The 20,648-nt window shown below is 34.3% G+C and overlaps 2 protein-coding genes across 4 annotated transcripts; one reads left to right on the forward strand and one right to left on the reverse strand.

Moving 5' to 3' along the window:
• Window positions 1–840: 840 nt before the first annotated feature.
• LOC127838650 (plancitoxin-1-like) lies at window positions 841–5,220 on the forward strand. Of its 2 annotated transcripts, none has more exons than XR_008029895.1 (4): window positions 841–1,032; window positions 1,713–1,874; window positions 2,178–2,366; window positions 2,763–2,932. XR_008029895.1 is itself a non-coding variant. In XM_052366509.1 (4 exons), the coding sequence occupies exons 1-4, from the start codon at window positions 903–905 to the stop codon at window positions 5,022–5,024; spliced, it is 507 nt and encodes a 168-aa protein (XP_052222469.1). In that variant the 5' UTR covers window positions 841–902; the 3' UTR covers window positions 5,025–5,220. The 2 variants fall into 2 exon arrangements, 1 of the variants encoding a protein (XP_052222469.1); XM_052366509.1 differs by lacking the exon at window positions 1,713–1,874 and adding an exon at window positions 4,944–5,220 and having other exon boundaries at window positions 2,763–2,869.
• Window positions 5,221–9,308: 4,088 nt separating this feature from the next.
• LOC127838637 (uncharacterized) lies at window positions 9,309–19,028 on the reverse strand. 2 transcript variants are annotated; one of them, XM_052366490.1, is made up of 5 exons: window positions 18,818–19,028; window positions 16,466–17,146; window positions 14,681–14,839; window positions 14,312–14,534; window positions 9,309–13,910 (listed from the first exon to the last, which is right to left on the reverse strand). In XM_052366490.1, the coding sequence occupies exons 2-5, from the start codon at window positions 17,042–17,044 to the stop codon at window positions 10,795–10,797; spliced, it is 4,077 nt and encodes a 1,358-aa protein (XP_052222450.1). In that variant the 5' UTR covers window positions 17,045–17,146; window positions 18,818–19,028; the 3' UTR covers window positions 9,309–10,794. The 2 variants fall into 2 exon arrangements, with proteins under 2 accessions (XP_052222450.1, XP_052222451.1); XM_052366491.1 differs by lacking the exon at window positions 18,818–19,028 and adding an exon at window positions 17,497–17,607.
• Window positions 19,029–20,648: the final 1,620 nt, after the last annotated feature.

Raw genomic sequence — 20,648 nt, forward strand, 5'->3', positions numbered from 1 at the left:
GCATGCTCAATTGAATTATAATCGTCTCAATAGTCTTTATATCTGTTATATATAAGTTTTCGAACATTTCATTGAAATAATACCTAAAACGCTACTAAAAGCATTTGAATATTCTGTGTTCACTTAAACATCACTACTTTGGTCTGAAAATCGAAGTAGTGTTAAATTACGGATGTTTGAAGTAAAATTGGCTGATTGAAAGCAAACAACTACTTATAAAGATTAGCAAGTTTGATCTCATAGTTTTAAATAACGCGATGGCAAGTAACACTACTTTCGTACCAAGCATCAAGTAAAGAATACGAATATTTTTGAGTAAGTTTCACATACACATGATTATGAGTCGATCACAATTTAAAGTCACACCGCATTACGAATATTACAATGAAGCTGAACAACAATCAGAAGTTGAACAATAATCACTCCAAAAATGTTGTTGTCCCTTGTAGGAGCCTATACACGTTTGATCCCATATAGATGGAAATGGTATAAGACTGCAAGATCTTCGAAAAGTTAAACTTTCCTGGTAACGAAAAAATGGGTGATATAAATCCGCTTTCCTGCCCCAGGAAAGTAAGTCTATGGTCATTATAATTAATCGTTGTTTTTTTCAACAACGATCGACAAACAATTATAGAATTACATTTGTATATAATTTTTTTGAATTTCTCAAACAGAATACACGTTAAACCGTCAAAACTAAAACAAACTCATAAAACAAGATACTTTATAATTGTTAATAACTAAGTTTGACGCTATTTACTTTAGGTTTCAAACCGCTATAACTGTGTTTGAAGTAATAAATAATATTCAAAATTGCTACGTTTATCTTTATGTACATCGGTCGAAAAGTAGGCTAGGGATTCCAGTAAAACAAAAAATCAAAGTGTTGTCCTTAGCCTATGATTATTAATTACTATTTATTTTGCTTCCAGTATCACGGGGCCTCTGAAGAGAAGTTCATGTATGCAGTGTACAATGACGAACCACCGAATTCGAAAAAGACTTACAGTAATTATGGTCACACAGAAGGTTTGTAAAAAGTTGTTATTTACAAATTAGGCAGAGAATAAATTGATACAATCAGTTCCAGTAGAATTACAAAACATGTAACAGATCTCCAACAGATTGGGATGTAAAACTTGTGTTAACTGCTAAAGTAAGAAATGTATGGTAATCTCTAGTTGTATTTGTTTCATTCGTGAAAAGGTTGCCATGATGTAGTTAAGTATGTGTTGACCGTTTAAAATCGTTGTGTACACATCGGTCATTTCCAGTGTACCATTGACGTTACCATGTGTTCATAGTATAAGCCGTTTCTATACTAAATTGTACATATATTATATCTTGATGTGTAGTAACGATTCTGAGTTATTCAAGTTGTGAAGAACCACATCAGAAGTTTGCAAGAGTTAGTTTGGGTGTTCATGACACGAAATGATGGATTGCAAGTATGAATGGCTGTTGACCTCTCCTTACGGTTACCATACTATGACATCAGCTAGTATTGACATTTTGTTATCTGTTAATTTATTAAATTTTAGTGGTAACTGATGATATTTTTAAGGTGCTTTCTTGAATCTGTGAAATGCTGATTTGACAGGCATTATTTGTTATTGATCTCATTGAAAGGTTAGCCAGGCCATTAAAATAAAATATAATTAAATCGACTTAATAAATAATGGCCTGCGTTCCATAAACATTGTTTACAGGAGTGGTAAGCTTCGATCTAACGTCAGGGTTTTGGTTTGTTCAAAGCAAGCCTCTTTTTCCACCAACGCAGTCCAATTGTTACAAATGGCCAAACGAAAAATCGAGTTTTGGACAAACATTCCTGTGTGTATCTATCGCAACACAATACTAAGATGAAATAGGTAAGATGATCCGATCATAAAGCAAAGAGAAAACAACAGCACACGCACACACGAATTAGTTCTGTCTTGGTGTACTTTATAATAAATTTCATAAATATTTCATAAATTGTAACGACAACGCTAAAAGTTGTGTGCTCTTTTGAGAAACGTAAAAGTTTAGCTGAAATTAAGTCTTTATATCAGGCAAATTATCAATTCAATTTATGGATTGTATGTTATTTTGAATATCCTTCGATATGTCGTTGTCAAAAATAACGTTCAGTTCATTAAAGATGGTATTTATAAATGAAATTGTGTTGACAGGCATGCAACTGATGTACAACCACCCGGTAATTTACGACAAAAGCATGCCAGCAACATTTGCTGATAAGTACCCTAAGATGGCTGCTGCTTTAGATAATGCTACCGTACAAGGCAAGAGCGAAACAACGTTATATTCGTGGGAGAACGTGCAATTTCAGTCATTTGCTAAGTCCGGCAAATGGGGTCACGGTAAATGTTAACTGAAATAATTATGTTTTCGAAATGTTTAACATTGTGTTTTATTATATTATCTATGATATCAATCTATGGTTTACTACCTGATGCCAGACACATGCTATTAAACAGCCACAACTAAGTTAAATACTGCAACAATCAATTCAGAATATTGTTAAATAGTTATGTTTACTCTAACTACATGTTTTAATTTGCACATAATAACACATGCGCGTGTACACGCATGTATTGGTATGTTGCTCTGTTTTGGGAGGCTTGAAAACACATTTACGTCGCTTATATGATATTGTTATGCCTTTATTGTAATATCTGTCTTTAAAACATCACTGTTAAGTATTAAGCAAGTGAACGTTTACATGCAAAATTAAATATTGATAATATTTTACATAGATCTGTACGCGGACCTGCTTGCATCTGAGTTTCGGGACTCTATGTATGTAGAAACCTGGCAGAGAAGGGAAAGCAAGATGTGTTCGAACTGTACTGGAACGTTCAAGGTGTAACATTTACCACTATAATCGTTATAACTATCACCATCATCAGCATTAGCATCACTACCACTACCATGACAACCACCACAAACTTTAACATTATTATATCGTTATTAGCAAATCAGCACCACCCTTAAGGTAACACCCGCTTTACCATTGCCAATAACCATTATTTATCAATATTTTTTAACAAGATAAAATATTATTGTTGTTATATAATACTTTAAATAAAAAGGAAGAGTAATTATTATTATTATTATTATTATTATTATTATTATTATTATTATTATTATTATTATCATTATTATTATTATTATTATTATAGTAATGATCATCATCATCATCATCATCATCATCATCATCATCATCATCATCATCATCATCATCATCATCATCATCGTCATCATTATTATTATTTCGAAGAGACCAAAGACCACGCCAAATGGGCAATCACCACGAACCCAGCCTGTGTGTGTCTTGGAGACATTAATAGAGCGGTGGACCATCATTTCAATGTTTGCATTATGCCTCGAAATGTCGGTGTCCGTCCGGCCGGAAGTACACAGCGAAATAAAATGCCATTTTTTTCTAGCACCACCGTTCATGATTCGATTCATTCAATCGTTGGATTTTTACAAACTAAAAATATAATCATAATGATGTATACATACGCCAAGTGGTATAGCGTCTGTCCTTACAAGGTTTGCAACGTCTTCTGTTGCCACATGAATATTCGTTCACTTATTATGCCCCCCTTCGAAGAAGAGGGTGTATATTGCTTTACTCATGTCGGTCGGTCTGTCGGTCGGTCCGTCCACCAGGTGGTTGTCAGACGATAACTCAAGAACGCTTGGGCCTAGGATCATGAAACTTCATAGTTACATTGATCATGACTCGCAGATGACCCCTATTGATTTTGAGGTCACTAGGTCAAAGGTCAAGGTCACGGTGACCCGAAATAGCAAAATGGTTTTTGAATGATAACTCAAGAACGCATACGCCTAGAATCATAAAACTTCATGGGTAGATTGATCATGACTCGCAGATGACCCCTATTGATTTTGAGGTCAAAGGTCAAGGTTACGGTGACCCGAAATAGTAAAATGGCTTCCAGGTGATGACTCAAGAATGCATACGCTAAGGATCATGAAACTTCATGGGTAGATTGATCATGATTCGCAGATGACCCCTATTGATTTTGAGGTCACTAGGTCAAAGGTCAAGGTCACGGTGACCCGAAATAGTAAAATAGTTTTCGGATGATAACTCAAGAACGCATATGCCTAGGATCATGAGACTTCACAGGTAGATTGATCATGACTCGCAGATGACCCCTATTGATTTTGAGGTCACAAGGTCGAAGGTCAAGGTCACGGTGACCCGAAATAGTGAAATGATTTTCGGATGATAACTCAAGAACGCTTTTGCCTAGGATCATGACACTTCATAGGTACATTGATAGTGACTCACAGATGACCCCTATTGATTTTCAGGTCAAAGGTCAAGGTCACAGTGACAAAAAACGTATTCACACAATGGCTGCCACTACAACGGACAGCCCATATGGGGGGCATGCATGTTTTACAAACAGCCCTTGTTTTTATGTAGGATCAAATTTTATCCATGAACCCATTAATTTGACATTCACCTTAATTAAACTTATTGCAATCAGTCGATATGGCTTAATATCAGTGCAATATACATAAGCAACACCCCATACCGTTATCAAAACATTTATACGTAAATATTTTTTACGCATAATCATTTTTATTCCACGTTGGTCTTTGTACATGTGATGCTTTGAATAAGTCAAATGAGATTTGTCCAGGTTAAATCAAATGGACTGTTTCATCAATTTTGTTCAAAACTAGTATCTACTCCTACATGAAATTATGACCATTCACAATCCACATCACTGCAGATCAATCCATACCGCTCCAAACCGACGATTCTAAACAGTATTTCAACAAAAAACGAATGATCGAAATATGGAATAAAGACCCTATAATACACATCGACCTTTTGTGCTGATGATGCTATACAGACAATTTAACTAATTACTTTGATGGATTCTCTTTAGGAATCTCAAACGAAACGAGGCGGTGGAGCTGTCTGTTTCCAGAACAAGCAGGTTTGGTCAAGTTTTAACGATTCCATTTAAAAGGATGGAAGTCTGAAAAGATCATTGAACATGTTCATTCATTAAGAGCGTCGTTTTGTAACTTTTTGATTATTCGTTTGTAATAGTGTAAATGGAGGTTATTTGTTTAGATTTTAATGTACGTATATTATATTGTTGTAAAAGGGAACACACCAATTGACTGCCGTGATATGACTGTTGAAAACGGCGACCATATCCAACACACATCACAACAAGATTGTCATTTATGTATGCGGATTTATTTGACAACTCCACACCCTCAATACACGTTAATCTACATAATCGCAAATAACATACTTTGATCACTTACACAATTGGCTATGGGTTGAATCTTGTGTAAAACCGTTCATCACATTTTGTGTTTAGTAAAATATGTAAATAAAATAAATTATATTTCTTCTTGATTGTACCTCTTCAAAATGCTTGATATACGGTTGTATTTTTCCCACGGTTGTATTTTTCGCACGTGTTTGATGTAAGAAACCTCTTACTGATAGTGTCTGTGCCCCTTGTGTGTGATTTAAGACACCCCTTTATGATAATGTCTTATACCTACGAGTGGGATGTAAGAAAGCTCCTTCTCACATGGCCTTTTGGCCCCACTTGTGTGAGGTAAGAAACTTCTTCCTTATAGTGACATATTGTCCAGCAATTTCATTCACATACATTGTTATATCATAAAAATCAATAAATTTAGACTTACATGATTTATGAATTATTGCTTGTCAAAACAGACCATCGCAAGGAAACGTTATTTCCATTACCCTGGCGAACAGACGGTGGTGATGCATGGAGCACATCGAGTTTTTGTATTATATTTTCCATATGCAGTTTAGTTTTACTAGTTAATTGACGAGCAACTTAACACTATTGGTATGGTAGTAACAAATTATAGTTTATTGATTAAGTATCAACATTTCAAATGTGTTGCTGAATTCGTTTTCCTTTAACACTAAGAGAGATAAAATTGGTCGTCTGAACAATTATTATTTAAGACAGGTTAAAAGAGCAAATTTGACATTAATGTTTTTCTATGACGACTGATGATTCCACTTCAAATATGTCATTATTTAATAACAATCAATACTTATATTGCTTGTAATTAATAACTACAATATAAACCCATTGATTAAATTATGAATGGAAAACTAATTCCGGCAATCATAGAATTAAAACACCCTGGGTACAACAAATATGGCGATTGGATCAGTGAAAAGACGTTTTAATCACTTTTGGTGAGTATGAACACACATTTTACAGTTACGCAAATAAAGCGGCAACATGTAACACAAACATTTCAGTTAACTATATAGAGCATTTAGAGTATCGTTATTTATGCATGGGTATTAAGTGTTTAATTTTATTATGCGTCACACGTGTTTATGTTCAAGGCACTGTGTTTTTCTTTAAAATAAATACAATAAATAAAATAGTTAAATATAGTACATGGTTAGGAAATAAATCTGTGACCATCATTTCCAGACAGCCCTCGCACATGTGAATTACTGACATACACATATTAAAACACCAGTACCAAAAAGCAATTCACTTGCCATTATCCTAGACATAATATCTTACTAGTAATGCTTTGAAGATATTGCATATGTAAGAACTTAATTGCAGATATGAATGGTTCAATAAATTAAATACAGCAATATGATTTTTGGGTAAAATGCATTAAACATATGGTAAATAAAGAACAATAATAGCAAAAATAAATTAAATAACCTATTTAAAATAACAAGAACAATGACAATATTCAATTAGAAAGGATATTGTTATATAACAAGTCAAACAATTCAAAGTCATTTACACGCTTGATATCATGTTTTATACAACGAAGACGAACGCAATTAAACGTCCTCAGCTTATTGAATGACACAGTATATATACAAGTTTGGGTACTTGAGCCATATTATATCGATCCTGTTTAGATTTTATTGTACGTATATTATATTGTTGTAAAAGGGAACACACCAATTGACTGCCGTGATATGACTGTTGAAAACGGCGACCATATCCAACACACATCACAACAAGATTGGCAATGGTACATTGTGAGTCATTTATGTATGCGGATTTATTTGACAACTCCACACCTTCAATACACGTTAATCTACATAATCGCAAATAACATACTTTGATCACTTACACAATTGGCTATGGGTTGGATCTTGTGTAAAACCGTTCAACACATTTTGTGTATAGTAAAATATGTAAAAAAATTAATTATATTTCTTCTTGATTGTACCTCTTCAAAATGCTTGATATACGGTTGTATTTTTCCCACGGTTGTATATTTCGCACGTGTTTGATGTAAGAAACCTCTTACTGATAGTGTCTGTGCCCCTTGTGTGTGATTTAAGACACCCCTTTATGATAATGTCTTATACCTACGAGGGGGATGTAAGAAAGCTCCTTCTCACATGGCCTTTTGGCCCCACTTGTGTGAGGTAAGAAACTTCTTCCTGATAGTGTCTTTGCACCGAATGTGTAGTGTAAGAAACATATTTCTTATAAGTGTCTTAGTCCTACGAGTATCGTGTCCGAAATAGAAAACGTTGTACGTACGTTACTAGCTCTGCAAGTTATCACATTAAATATTATTATCAATTTTACACATGGTATCATTAATTATCAAACATATGGTGTCCTTCGCATTATTCACGTGTAGCGAACAGAGCTTTATTGGTATAATGATGTTTTCAATTGCCAAGTCGTTGAGCATATGGTCGAAATCATGCAATCAAACATACATATACACATACCTCAAAATAAAAAAATGTAAAGAAATATGTTTTATATTTCTGTGCATATTGTTTTATTGTTGGGAAGATCAATTCCATCTAAATGAAACTCTAGAAACATTACCAAGAGAGAAATTTATATAACCTAATATTTTCAATCTGCCATCGAAGAAACCCGTTTTTTGTACGCGGAATATAAACGAAATGGATTGTTAATATTTAGATGCAGTTTTAAGAGTCGTTTGGATTTTAAGTCTTGCAGCAAACTCTATCAAAGACGGAGTTTAATTCAGGTTTTGACATGTATTGAGAGTCGAATTATTATTTTCAAATTACAGTGCTTGCTAATTTGAGTTCCATCAAAGTAACGGTAACAACGTAAGTTTGGCGAACAGTTGCTCGGTTTTAAGATAACTTTAAAATGTTCCTTTAATAAAGGAATCATTTTGTAAACATTCAGTAATAATACTTTTGTGTTATTTTGCCGTAGATGGTGATTAATCTGTAACAGCGTTTGAAATAGTCACTATAACGTTAATATGATATAAGTTGGCAATGTTTTATTTTTTTCTTTAAAGTTTCCTTAAACGATAACATTTGACGACCTATTTTATTTTGACAAACATAATACATAACATTGTCGGCATATGGTATGGTTGAATCGACATAAATTGAACATCTATCAATAGACATGTGTTCCTAAGTTATTCCACTTTTAATCCAGGTTAGAATATTATTATTGCACATTTTTACATGAAGGTGCATGCCTGTTTTTTACTTTCACCGCGAATCTTTCTAGAACAAGTGCGACATGAAGTAATTTAATGTGTTTACGCTTTCGTTGTCCACTAGTGACACATGAAAGAATCATAATTTGTATCTGTAATATCATATACACAGATATAACTGGAACACAATATAATATCCATGGATGTGAGCAATACATATTGTAATTCAACAATATTAAACATATTGTCCAGCAATTTCATTCACATACATTGTTATATCATAAAAATCAATAAATTTAGACTTACATGATTTATGAATTATTGCTTGTCAAAACAGACCATCGCAAGGAAACGTTATTTCCATTACCCTGGCGAACAGACGGTGGTGATGCATGGGGCACATCAAGTTTATGTATTATATTTTCCATATGCAGTTTAGTTTTATTAGTTAATTGACGAGCAACTTAACACTATTGGTATGGTAGTAACAAATTATAGTTTATTGATTAAGTATCAACATTTCAAATGTGTTGCTGAATTCGTTTTCCTTTAACACTAAGAGAGATAAAATTGGTCGTATGAACAATTATTATTTAAGACAGGCTAAAAGAGCAAATTTGACATTAATGTTTTTCTATGACGACTGATGATTCCACTTCTAATATGTCATTATTTAATAACAATCAATACTTATATTGCTTGTAATTAATAACTACAATATAAACCCATTGATTAAATTATGAATGGAAAACTAATTCCGACAATCATAGAATTAAAACACCCTGGGTACAACAAATATGGCGATTGGATCAGTGAAAGGACGTTTTAATCACTTTTGGTGAGTATGAACACACATTTTACAGTTACGCAAATAAAGCGGCAACATGTAACACAAACATTTCAGTTAACTATATAGAGCATTTAGAGTATCGGTATTTATGCATGGGTATTAAGTGTTTAATTTTATTATGCGTCACACGTGTTTATGCTCAAGGCACTGTGTTTTTCTTTAAAATAAATACAATAAATAAAATAGTTAAATATAGTACATGGTTAGGAAATAAATCTGTGACCACAATTTCCAGACAGCCCTCGCACATGTGAAATTACTGACATACACATATTAAAACACCAGTACCAAAAAGCAATTCACTTGCCATTATCCTAGACATAATATCTTACTAGTAATGCTTTGAAGATATTGCATATGTAAGAACATAATTGCAGATATGAATGGTTCAATAAATTAAATACAGCAATATGATTTTTGGGTAAAATGCATTAAACATATGGTAAATAAAGAACAATAATAGCAAAAATTCAATTAGAAAGGATATTGTTATATAACAAGTCAAACAATTCAAAGTCATTTACACGCTTGATATCATGTTTTATACAACGAAGACGAACGCAATTAAACGTCCTCAGCTTATTGAATGACACAGTATATTTACAAGTTTGGGTACTTGAGCCATATTATATAGATCCAAATCCAATACATTAGAATCGAATATTTGGTCACACAGATGCAATCAAATAAATGCCAAACTTATAACAACTTGCACATATATCTTTACACACAAGTGAATCATTTTACAAATATACAAACAATATTCCAATATACGACTTACACAGTGTTTCAGTGTCTTCAATATTTTTGAAGAGAGTTCTGAAGACACATCTCGCCAAAAATCAATTTACTGTATAACTACACAATACAAGAAAGCTTCTCACGTGAATGCAAAGTAAAATCACTTGAGCTATTATTTTTGAAAGTGTCCCGACAAAACAGTGTAACAACTGTAACCTTATTTTAAAACAAAATCAATTACATATGAATTTCCCAGAAATTTTGGTATACTGAAATTAATTTATCAATCCAAAAAATGGATTGTACATGTATTATATTGTTTCCCAATATATGTATCAATAAGAAAAACAAAATAATAGCGCTACTTCAAATTTTCCCAATTTGACATTAAACATAAAACAAAGGATAAAGATATAATTTAAGATGGCCTTAATCATGAACAAGATATATGATATGTCATTTTAATATTAAGTTCCGTATTATATTTTTAAACTAAACACATTTCTTACAGCGTTAATTCAATTCATTTTTCCCTTTCGCTTTACAAATGATTTTATCAACAACGCGTCGGTAGGTTTCTTGGTAAAGACATGTCAGTAATGGGTTACATATATAAACATCGAAGCTGAGCTCTTTCGATATTGTCATGCATGGTACTGTTAAATGCTATTAAATACTTTACAATTATATCTCCATTCACGATTTTACTGATGGTTCGTTTTTCCGCGTATTAAACTTGTTTTCATACTGCCTAACAATGGAAATATCAGCTCGTCACAGTTGCAACGAAGTGACAGGTATTTCAAATGTTGTTGATTAACTATTGACCCTGCAACCAAGTTTACCTTACCGCTGACATCTAATGTTTCCAAATTTGGACACCGTGCCAAATCTAGCATATCACATCTGCAACGTAGTGTAAGATTTTTAAGTTCTAAAAGGTCAAGCACTGTACCCCGTTCCAGTGTTACTTCTCCATCTAAATATATTGTTCTTAGGGAGTAACACGATGGCAAAGCTAACCCATCGGATTTACAATTTAATGAGAGTCGACGTAAATGATGCAGGTTAACCAATGCATGTGGTAACAATGACACTTCACCTTTGATAAATATGGCCTCGAGCTTTGAACATGAAGACAAATCCAATCCGTCACATTTGCACATTAACTTTATCCTCTTCAAGTTTGTTAACGCATCAATTGCGTTTGGTAGCAATGTTACATCTCCTCTGATATCTACAGTTTCAAGACAATAACAATCGATCAAGTCCAGCCTTTCACAATCGCATACAAGTTTTAGTTTTTTAAGCTTATTTAAATTGTGCATACTGTTTGGTAATACATTCACTTTTCCGGAAATATATATAGTTTCTAGGTTGACACATGAAGATAAGTCTAATTTCGAACAGTTACAAAGTAATTTAATCCGCTGTAAGTTCGAACACCCAGTGAATGAATTTGGGAACAGAGTTACGTTTCCTTTGATAAATACAGCTTCAAGTCGTCTGCAGTACGATAGGTCCAACATATCACTATTACAACATAACATAAGATGCTTTAAATACGTTAGCTCTTGAAATTGATTTGGTAAAATTGATACATCTCCCACAATTACTATATATTGAAGATTACGACATGAGGACAGGACAATGCCATCACAATTACACAGTAATGAAATTCTTTGCAGATCGTCCAATCCAAGAAGTGCAGTTTGACACAATGTTACATTTCCTCGGAGAAAGACTGTTTCTAAATTCCGACAAGATGTCAAATCCAGATTGTCTACCGAGCATGTAAGTGCAATGTGTTTTAAATGCCGAAAACAACATGGAGCATTAAGTATTACAGTTATTGTTCCTTTTATCTCCACAGCTTCTAACTTAGAGCACACAGACAGGTCTACAAAATCACAGTTGCAATGTATTGTTATTTTTTTTAGTTTTGTAAGTTCACATAACCTATCGGGCATTAGCGTCACGTGTTCACCAAGTGATAATGTTTCTAGACTATGGCAATTGGATAAGTCCAAACACTCACAGAAACAATGTAAGTTCAGGTATTTTAGTGTTTGAAGCACATATTGCTTACTCGGAACTAGAAAAACGTTTCCCGTAATACTTATCGATTCTAAATTGTGACACGACGACAAGTCTAGAGTTTGACAATCTTCAACATCCACATCAACATAAATAGTCAAGTGGGTAAGAATTTCTGCGGACAGATGAAATGCGTCGCTAATGATGTCCACAATTTCAGGAGATATATAACAAAAAGCTGAAAGCGAGCGAACGTTATGAATGTTCCTCATAAAGATGCGAGCTAAAGCGCCATCGACAGTCTCCTCTTGATCTACAAAGTTAAAATGACTCAATCTTAGCCCACAGTCTACCACCATGTTAGTCTGGGCCTCTTTATAACCAGCGACGACAATGTCCTGCAGAAGTCTTGGTGCGGGTAAAGGACAATGCCTATCTATCAAACACGATAGTTCATACCCCGCGTCGGTGTTCATTCCACACACAAACTTGAATACCTGAGACAAATCAGCATAAGGATTGGGATATCTGATAAGATACTCTGGTAGGATCTGATAATTTATCACGGATATATTACCAGCGATAAAGTAAGCAGCAAAGAATTCTTGCACACTCTTGTGGATAAAAGAGTACGTGTGTGTCAATGAAGAAGTTTTTCGTTCGGACAAAATACCAGCCTTCAGTGCAAAAAGTGTTTGTTCATTAGAAATATAGTTCAATAGTTCTCTATCGCTAAACACCAGGCTATTTTCCTTTTCGCGTGCGAACAACAAATAAAAGGCTGCCCGTGACAGAGCATTCACATCTTCAATATGTAGTTTGATATATTTTGTGTTCAAAAAGCATCGAAAGGGAGGCGTTTCAAAATAGTCGACGTTGTTATGTACTTTCTTAAATAAGCTGTCTAGCATAGTAGCATATATATCACAAGACGACCCTATCTTGTACGTATTATCTTTCCACAAGCACACACACAGTGCTAGCAACATCGGCGATAGTATGACTTCATCCAGTTTGTTGTTTCTGATGTATCGTTTGAATTCCTGATTTTCAATATATAGTAGATTATTTTCAAAGAATCCCAATATTTTATGACTAAGTAAATACGGATTTACTACACCATTCAATTCTAAGAGCAAATCTATGTCCACGTTTCTAATACGTTCGTCTGTCAACTTCCACGGTCTTGTTGTAATGAAGACAGTCCATTGGTGCTGGCAATTTATCATTACAGGGTAAGCCACTTGACCCATTTTATCTGACCATTCGTCCATTCCGTCCTCTATAACTAGACATTTTTCTTTTTTAAGGATTGTTCGTAAAAGCGAATAGGCATCGTTGAGCTCTTCTTCTTCATAAATCATATTTATTATGTGGTTTTTAATCATTTTAAGTACTTTACGTTCATCTTGCAAATCTGTCAACCTCAGGTGAAATACACAAACAAATTCTCGCAGAGTTTCCACGTTGGGATAAACGTCGATAATCGACGGCGATGTATTACACCAATCGAGTACTAACTTTGCAGCAAACGTTGTTTTACCCGTGCCAGCTTCACCTTGTAGAAATATTTGTGTGGCGAATGTTTTGCCTTTGTAGAAAACATCTTTGTATGAGCAAATTTCAACTTTTCTTTGAGTATTATCTATCTCTCTTTCTAGTTTGTGTAGTTTTGGTTTAACATAAATGTCCGTCAATGGTTTGACATGAGCTGGCATCAACGGATTGACTGGCACATGGGCGACCGTTTTTTTATAATGGTTCACCAAACGTTCTTTTAGATCTGAAAATAGTTTAATTTATCGTTAAAAGCAAAGCCTTCTTTAGAGAAAGTGGCCCTTCTCAAGAGCTGTTTTCCTTGTGTACAGATCTATCATGAAATCCACAAATGGCTTATAAATGTCTGCTTTACTTTATATCAGCTTTATGATCAGTGGTTGAGTGCACTATATAAGTGTATTGACATAAGCTGATAGCGCCCCAACACTGTTACTAAATAACAGTATAAGTACGATAAATACGATAACAAAGATTATGGTCGATCAACTTAGAGCATGTGTATTCTAAAATTTCATTTTTATGGGCTGTCGATCAGATCATACTTTGTATCTACATGTGAATGTGTGTATTGTCAAATACAGTCATCACGTACATATACGGAAATAAATTGCTCATAATTCCTACCTGCCAACGCTTGATCATAATTCGATTGGTCAGCTTTTTCGCTGGTTTCCTTAAGTAATTTCATACACCTTTGCGTGCATTCCTCTAACTCAAGCTTGCACTGATCTTTGCATGAGTTTAGCTCGTTCACTGACTCTTCAGTCACATGATTAACATGTCTCAATGCCTCTTGCAGATGGCGAACTTTTTCCGCAAGAGAAATCATTAAAGTGTCGTTTTGTAGCTGTATCAAAAGGAGAACATTCGTTAGAAGACAACCTAAATATATACAAATTAGCTATCACAAACCATATTTTAAGCTAGAATAGTGAGTAACGTTTTCATTGACAAAGTATTTTAATCAACATACTTATGAATAATAAGCATCACCTGTGTTAATTCATGGACCGCTGCTTGTGCATCTGTCTGCTGTGCCAAATATGTCGAGTCACTCAGCAGAGATGTTAGTGTGGTAAAAATTTCCTGAAGTTTTACATCTGTAACCTTATAGGTAGTTAAGTGGCGAACATGTCTGCAAACATCGCGCGCCTGAAACAATATTGGGATTGTTGAAAAGATTCAAAGAATTACTCCATTTTCACTTCAAAAGAAGTTTATGTGCATATCAGCAAGTAAATAGTTATTATTGTTAATATATTTTAGATTAAAAATATATATATTTTACACGCACAATTTATTTAATACAATAGACTCTCTGTAAACCAGACGGTCTCGGGACCGGCCTGATCGTCCGGTTTTCAGAGAGTTCCGGTTTACCAAGAGTATGCATATTGCCGAAATATACATGGTATGCATTGTGTACAGAATCACATAAAAATAAAACAAACCATATACATTTACATGTACCATGTGATTACTGTACGCAGGTACTGATGATGTTAATTGCATTCTTTAAAAAATGTGTTTTTAATCGATTAAAAGCAACAAAAAAAATCCATACCGACTTGTTTTGATTAATCCCAAAGTGATTAAGTCAATCACTTTTTGGTGTTACCGCACGTCTATTATAGACATTCACAGTTTGTTTTACATTACTTAATCGGACTCCCATAGCGCGGTAACGACTTGACACCTTTATGGTATGTTTAATCCGATAATCGATAATTGCGCGAGCAAAATGTGTGACACCGCACTCACTGTGCTGACTAGGTATTGTTATTTTCAAGCCTCGGGCATCTTGAGAATTTAGACCGTCCGGTAAACTCAATGTATTTTACGTTGAAGATGACCAAATTTACGGAGATACCCGTCCGGTTTCCGGTTTTCAGAGAGTTCGGTTTATTCAACATTTTTTAACAAAGAAATAGAAGGAGAAAATACGGGACTGGCCCGACCGTCCGGAATCGGAGGAGTTCCGGTATTCAGAGAGTCCGGTATTGGCAGAGTCTACTGTATAGTGAAACTGAAAACTACGGTATGTATTCCAGTCTGTTTAAATGCAATAATTACTAGAATTATAATTCATTCTTGCAGTAACGTTTGCTAAAAGAGTATATTTTACTGGCAGAACTACGATTTCTGCAGTTAATTGTTAAAATGCAAATGGACCTACAAAGAAAAGGAAATTGTACAATACAAGTCAATAATACAGTTACAATGTTGACTTTTAAATGCACGTGTTCAACACAAGTAGGTCTACAAGACCAGTCCACTTAAGCGACATATTTCTTTTACACACACATTTTGTTTAAATGGAGTGAAACTGAAAAATACGGTATCGTGTACATTGCAGATTTTTAAACGCCAATATTACAAGAACTATAATTATTGTAGTAACACTTACTTTACACTAATATTTTACCGGCACAAAAATACAATTCCTGCAGTTACCTGTACAATATAAGTCTTTCATACAGTTACAATTTTGGCTGTTATATGAAAGAGCAAAATACATTTACGTCTACATGAAAAGTCTACTTAAGCGACATATTTCAACAATTCTTACAATAACCGATACATTACATTTTTATGAAGACGGCATACAACGACAATCATGACAATTATACGTACACTACATAACATGAAGACATAACACTACATTGCTAAAAGTAACGTTTTACAAACGATTCAAATTTTAACAAAATATAACCACGATTCCTAAAGCTATATGCATAATATCAATCTTTTTTAAAGGCATATGATAACATATTTTACCTGATTGAGAAGGCATTGCTGCGATGTGTTCGGTGGTGTTATTCCAAATGAAAACTTGCTTTCAAACATTTTGCAGTTTAATAAAATGCTGAGAATGCCATTGAAATCCGTGTCATCGATTGACGTTATCTTGTCATATCCATCTGGAGGCATGAAACATTTTGCAATTTCCCAATGATTATTGGCCCATCGCTCCGCTGATGTATTCTTCCAGGAGGGACGACCGTGTCGGTGTTCTCCTACAATTTCGTCTTTTATGTCATCGCATATTTGCATAGGGCATGGTCGCGGTTGCTTTTCAGGAGTATTATGCATGGTGTTGCAGTTTTGAATCCATTTTCTTCTGCAAAGGCCTTGAGTTGGGCATTTTAATAAATTTGAAGTGCAGCACACAGCACAAACAGCATCCGTTTGAAGGTTTAACTTTTTTCGAACTTTTTGTAAAATGCGTGTCTGTAAGTTCTGAATCTCTTCATTCACAAATATCCGAATTCCAGTTCTTGCAATATCTATTGCAATCCATGCCTTTAGCCAGTTGGCGCTTTCGCGATCGGAAAAGACCTCGCCCAGTGTTGTCATTGAAACCAGTGTTATTTCACAAGTACATCATCTGATGAAAACCCGTCTTCAAAGTGCCTTGCAGTTCTCGAACATATAACGCACGAAGTTGCAAAATACTTCCTGAAACGATTATTGAATAATTATGAGCGAATTCTGAAGCGATTATTCAATAATTAGAAGCGAGTCTAGAAGTGATTATTCAATTATGAGCGACAGGTACACGGACATTTAACCGGCAGATAATCTACCCGCTTTACCGCTTTATATTGTTTTACTGAAAATATATGTAGTTAATCAATGGAAATACGAAATAAAATTGTGTTATCTACAACTGAAATAAATATGTAGCATTGTCACAGTGAATGCACTCATTAGCAATTATTTCACTGATCAGTTGTCATTATTTAAATTTAAAAAACATTATGTGCACGATTTTCGATTTATATCGTTCTCATTAAAACGATACCTACATTTTTAAACAAAATGGTATTCCGATACGTTTTTCACCTTATGTGAAATTGTAGACATTTAATTAATCTTTGTCTTAGCAATTCGCTAAACACACGCTATCTGATAGCTTGTATTCGAATTTACTGACGATAAATGAGTCACATGCTGTGTATGTTCTATCTTTGGCTAGCTGCCAGGCGGGTTGTTGGGGTTGCTTTGTAATGTACTGCGTTAAATCGAACACGAAAGCATTCCTATCGGAAAAATAAAAAATAAGTGTATACAGCGTATGCATCGATCGAATGCAACGATCTTTCGATTTTCATATATAAGGACACGTGATTCAGCCGATTTATACCGGTCTTGATATCGTACTTGTTTTTAGACAAATATTTCTTATGTTTACATTGTAATGTATATTGTATCAACAATTTGTTTTTTGTATAGGAATGATGCCACTCAATTCAAAGATAGGCCATATACAATTGTTACTGAACAATTGTAAGTTATCATAGCCAAACGGCATTTTTACGAATATTCCTATCTTTAGGTTAAATGTCCATTCGTAACATGATTATGATTAGCTAGTACTATTACATGAATTAAATATAACATTATCACATACGTTTTTTTTTCCAAATATAATAATGTTTAACAATTTCTCGACTTGTGGGTCAGTATTACGCGACGTAATGCATGGTACAAATTGCTCCCATTATTGCATTAACATAGAAGCATAACATTGATGAAGAGAAAATTTTTGTTTCAATAAATGCACTCATTAGTTTCAGAAAGAGTATATATGTGTCTTGTTTTGAGAAAACTGGGCTTAATTCATGTGCGTAAAGTGTCGTCCCAGATTAGCCTGTGCAGTCCGCAAAGGCTATTCAGGGACGACACTTTCCGCTTTAATGGTATTTTTAGTTTGAAGGAAGTCCCTTCTTACCGAAAATCAAGTTAAAGCGGAAAGTGTCGTCCCTGATTAGCCTGTTCGGACTGCACAGGCTAATCTGGGACGACACTTTACGCACATGCATTATGACCAGTTTTCTCAGAACAAGACACATTATATATTGGACGCAAGGTTCTACAAGTAAGGCATAACAGTACAAACCGGACTTTTAAATATGCTTCTTTAGTTGCCCAGATATCGTTTTGGTTGCCGTGATATAGTATGGGGTCACAACATTTAACATAACATTTGTGTCAACGTTACAAAAACGTGTTTAATAATAATCAATAAAAGCTCACAATGAACAGTTAATTTGAACACAGAAATAAACATTGATATTTCCTAATAGCATATCACATAGCATTGACATTTTATCACCACATACTCACGGCTAAGTCCTCACTAATATGTTGAATAACAGTATATATTGCTCACGTCTGTGGATTTTATTTTATATAGTCCTGTTAAATCTGTGAATATGGTATAAAATATACACACTATGCTTCTCTCAATGTATCAGTAGTGGAAAACGAAAGTAAAAGTAAATTTAATTGCAAACCGACTCAGATTATTGTATCGACCCAGTGTTATAGGATACGAACAAAGCTTAACCCATTCATGCCTAGCGTCCTGAAAAAAGGACATTGCAAACAGCGTAAAACCAGATGAGACGCCGCATAATGCAGCGTCTCATCTGGGTCTACGCTGTTTGCTTACAGGAATTTCTGTTAGAATTGTTCTAAATATAGAAATAAATTTACTAGACATCCCTAATTTTTGAAATAAATTGATCCAACTTAGAAGGGTGGGAGAGTCCACTGGGCATAAATGGGTTAAACGATACTCCTTCTGCATATATGCTTATCAGGTAAATTCGTCAACAATCTATGCTCAAACTTGTATCGGCCTAACGTCCTTACAAACATAGAGAACAATCTATGCTCAAACTTGTATCGGCCGAACGTCCTTACAAACATAGAGAACAATCTATGCTCAAACTTGTATCGGCCGAACGTCCTTACAAACATAGAGAACAATCTATGCTCAAACTTGTATCGGCCGAACGTCCTTACAAACATAGAGAACAATCTATGCTCAAACTTGTATCGGCCGAACGTCCTTACAAACATAGAGAACAATCTATGCTCAAACTTGTATCGGCCGAACGTCTTTACAAACATAGAGAACAATCTATGCTCAAACTTGTATCGGCCGAACGTCCTTACAAACATAGAGAACAATCTATGCTCAAACTTGTATCGGCCGAACGTCCTTACAAACATAGAGAACAATCTATGCTCAAACTTGTATCGGCCGAACGTCCTTACAAACATAGAGAACAATCTATGCTCAAACTTGTATCGGCCGAACGTCCTTACAAACATAGAGTCATAGGACTCGTCGAGAATATTAATTGTAAGGTTCCTACAATTATACCTTATACACACATTTTATAGATATATTATATATACAACCGATCCATTGTGTTGGTCGTTTATAAAAAAAAATGATTTTTCTTCGCTGGTAAGAAGAAAATATGGGTTTTAAGCTACACATGTTTTCTTAAGAGCAATATTTACACAGACGTTTCGGTTTAAACCCCCAATGCTTTACATTAGCCGTGTCAATGCATTGACAACAGTTTAAGTAATTATTGTTCATTGTTGTGTTCTGTTGTCATGTAGAGGCGACTGTAGACTGGTAAATAAAATATTATCTGATGGTAATTTAAATTTTACTTCCGAAAATGTTTCTGGAGTTTTTATTATCCCTACTATTAATCATTGAAGGAATTCAAACTGGTTTTACGGGCCATTGAACTACAATGCAATGGAATATATTTTATCTGCAATTAAGCAATCTACACAGAGAGCGTTTTGAATATATTTCTAAAGGTTTCTTTTCTTTTCAATTTAATATGTATGTATATATGTAATTAAATTTCACGATTTTGACAGTTGCTCAACGACTTTAAAATTGAAAACACCATTATACCAATATAGCTCTTTTCATTTTATGTGAATGACAGGAACTGCTAAAGAGGTATAAACATTAATTCAACCGTGTGTATAATGTCGCCAGATAACAGGTATTTATGATACCCCGAGGATTTTATCTGATAAAATTCAATTTGATTATATTTTGATATTATAAAGCGACAATCCTAAACTGTCTGAAAGAATTTTTGTACATCACACACGTGCTGACAATACAACCGTC

Source organism: Dreissena polymorpha, chromosome 7, assembly GCF_020536995.1.
Source record: "Dreissena polymorpha isolate Duluth1 chromosome 7, UMN_Dpol_1.0, whole genome shotgun sequence".
Classification (NCBI taxonomy): Eukaryota; Metazoa; Mollusca; class Bivalvia; order Myida; family Dreissenidae; genus Dreissena; species Dreissena polymorpha.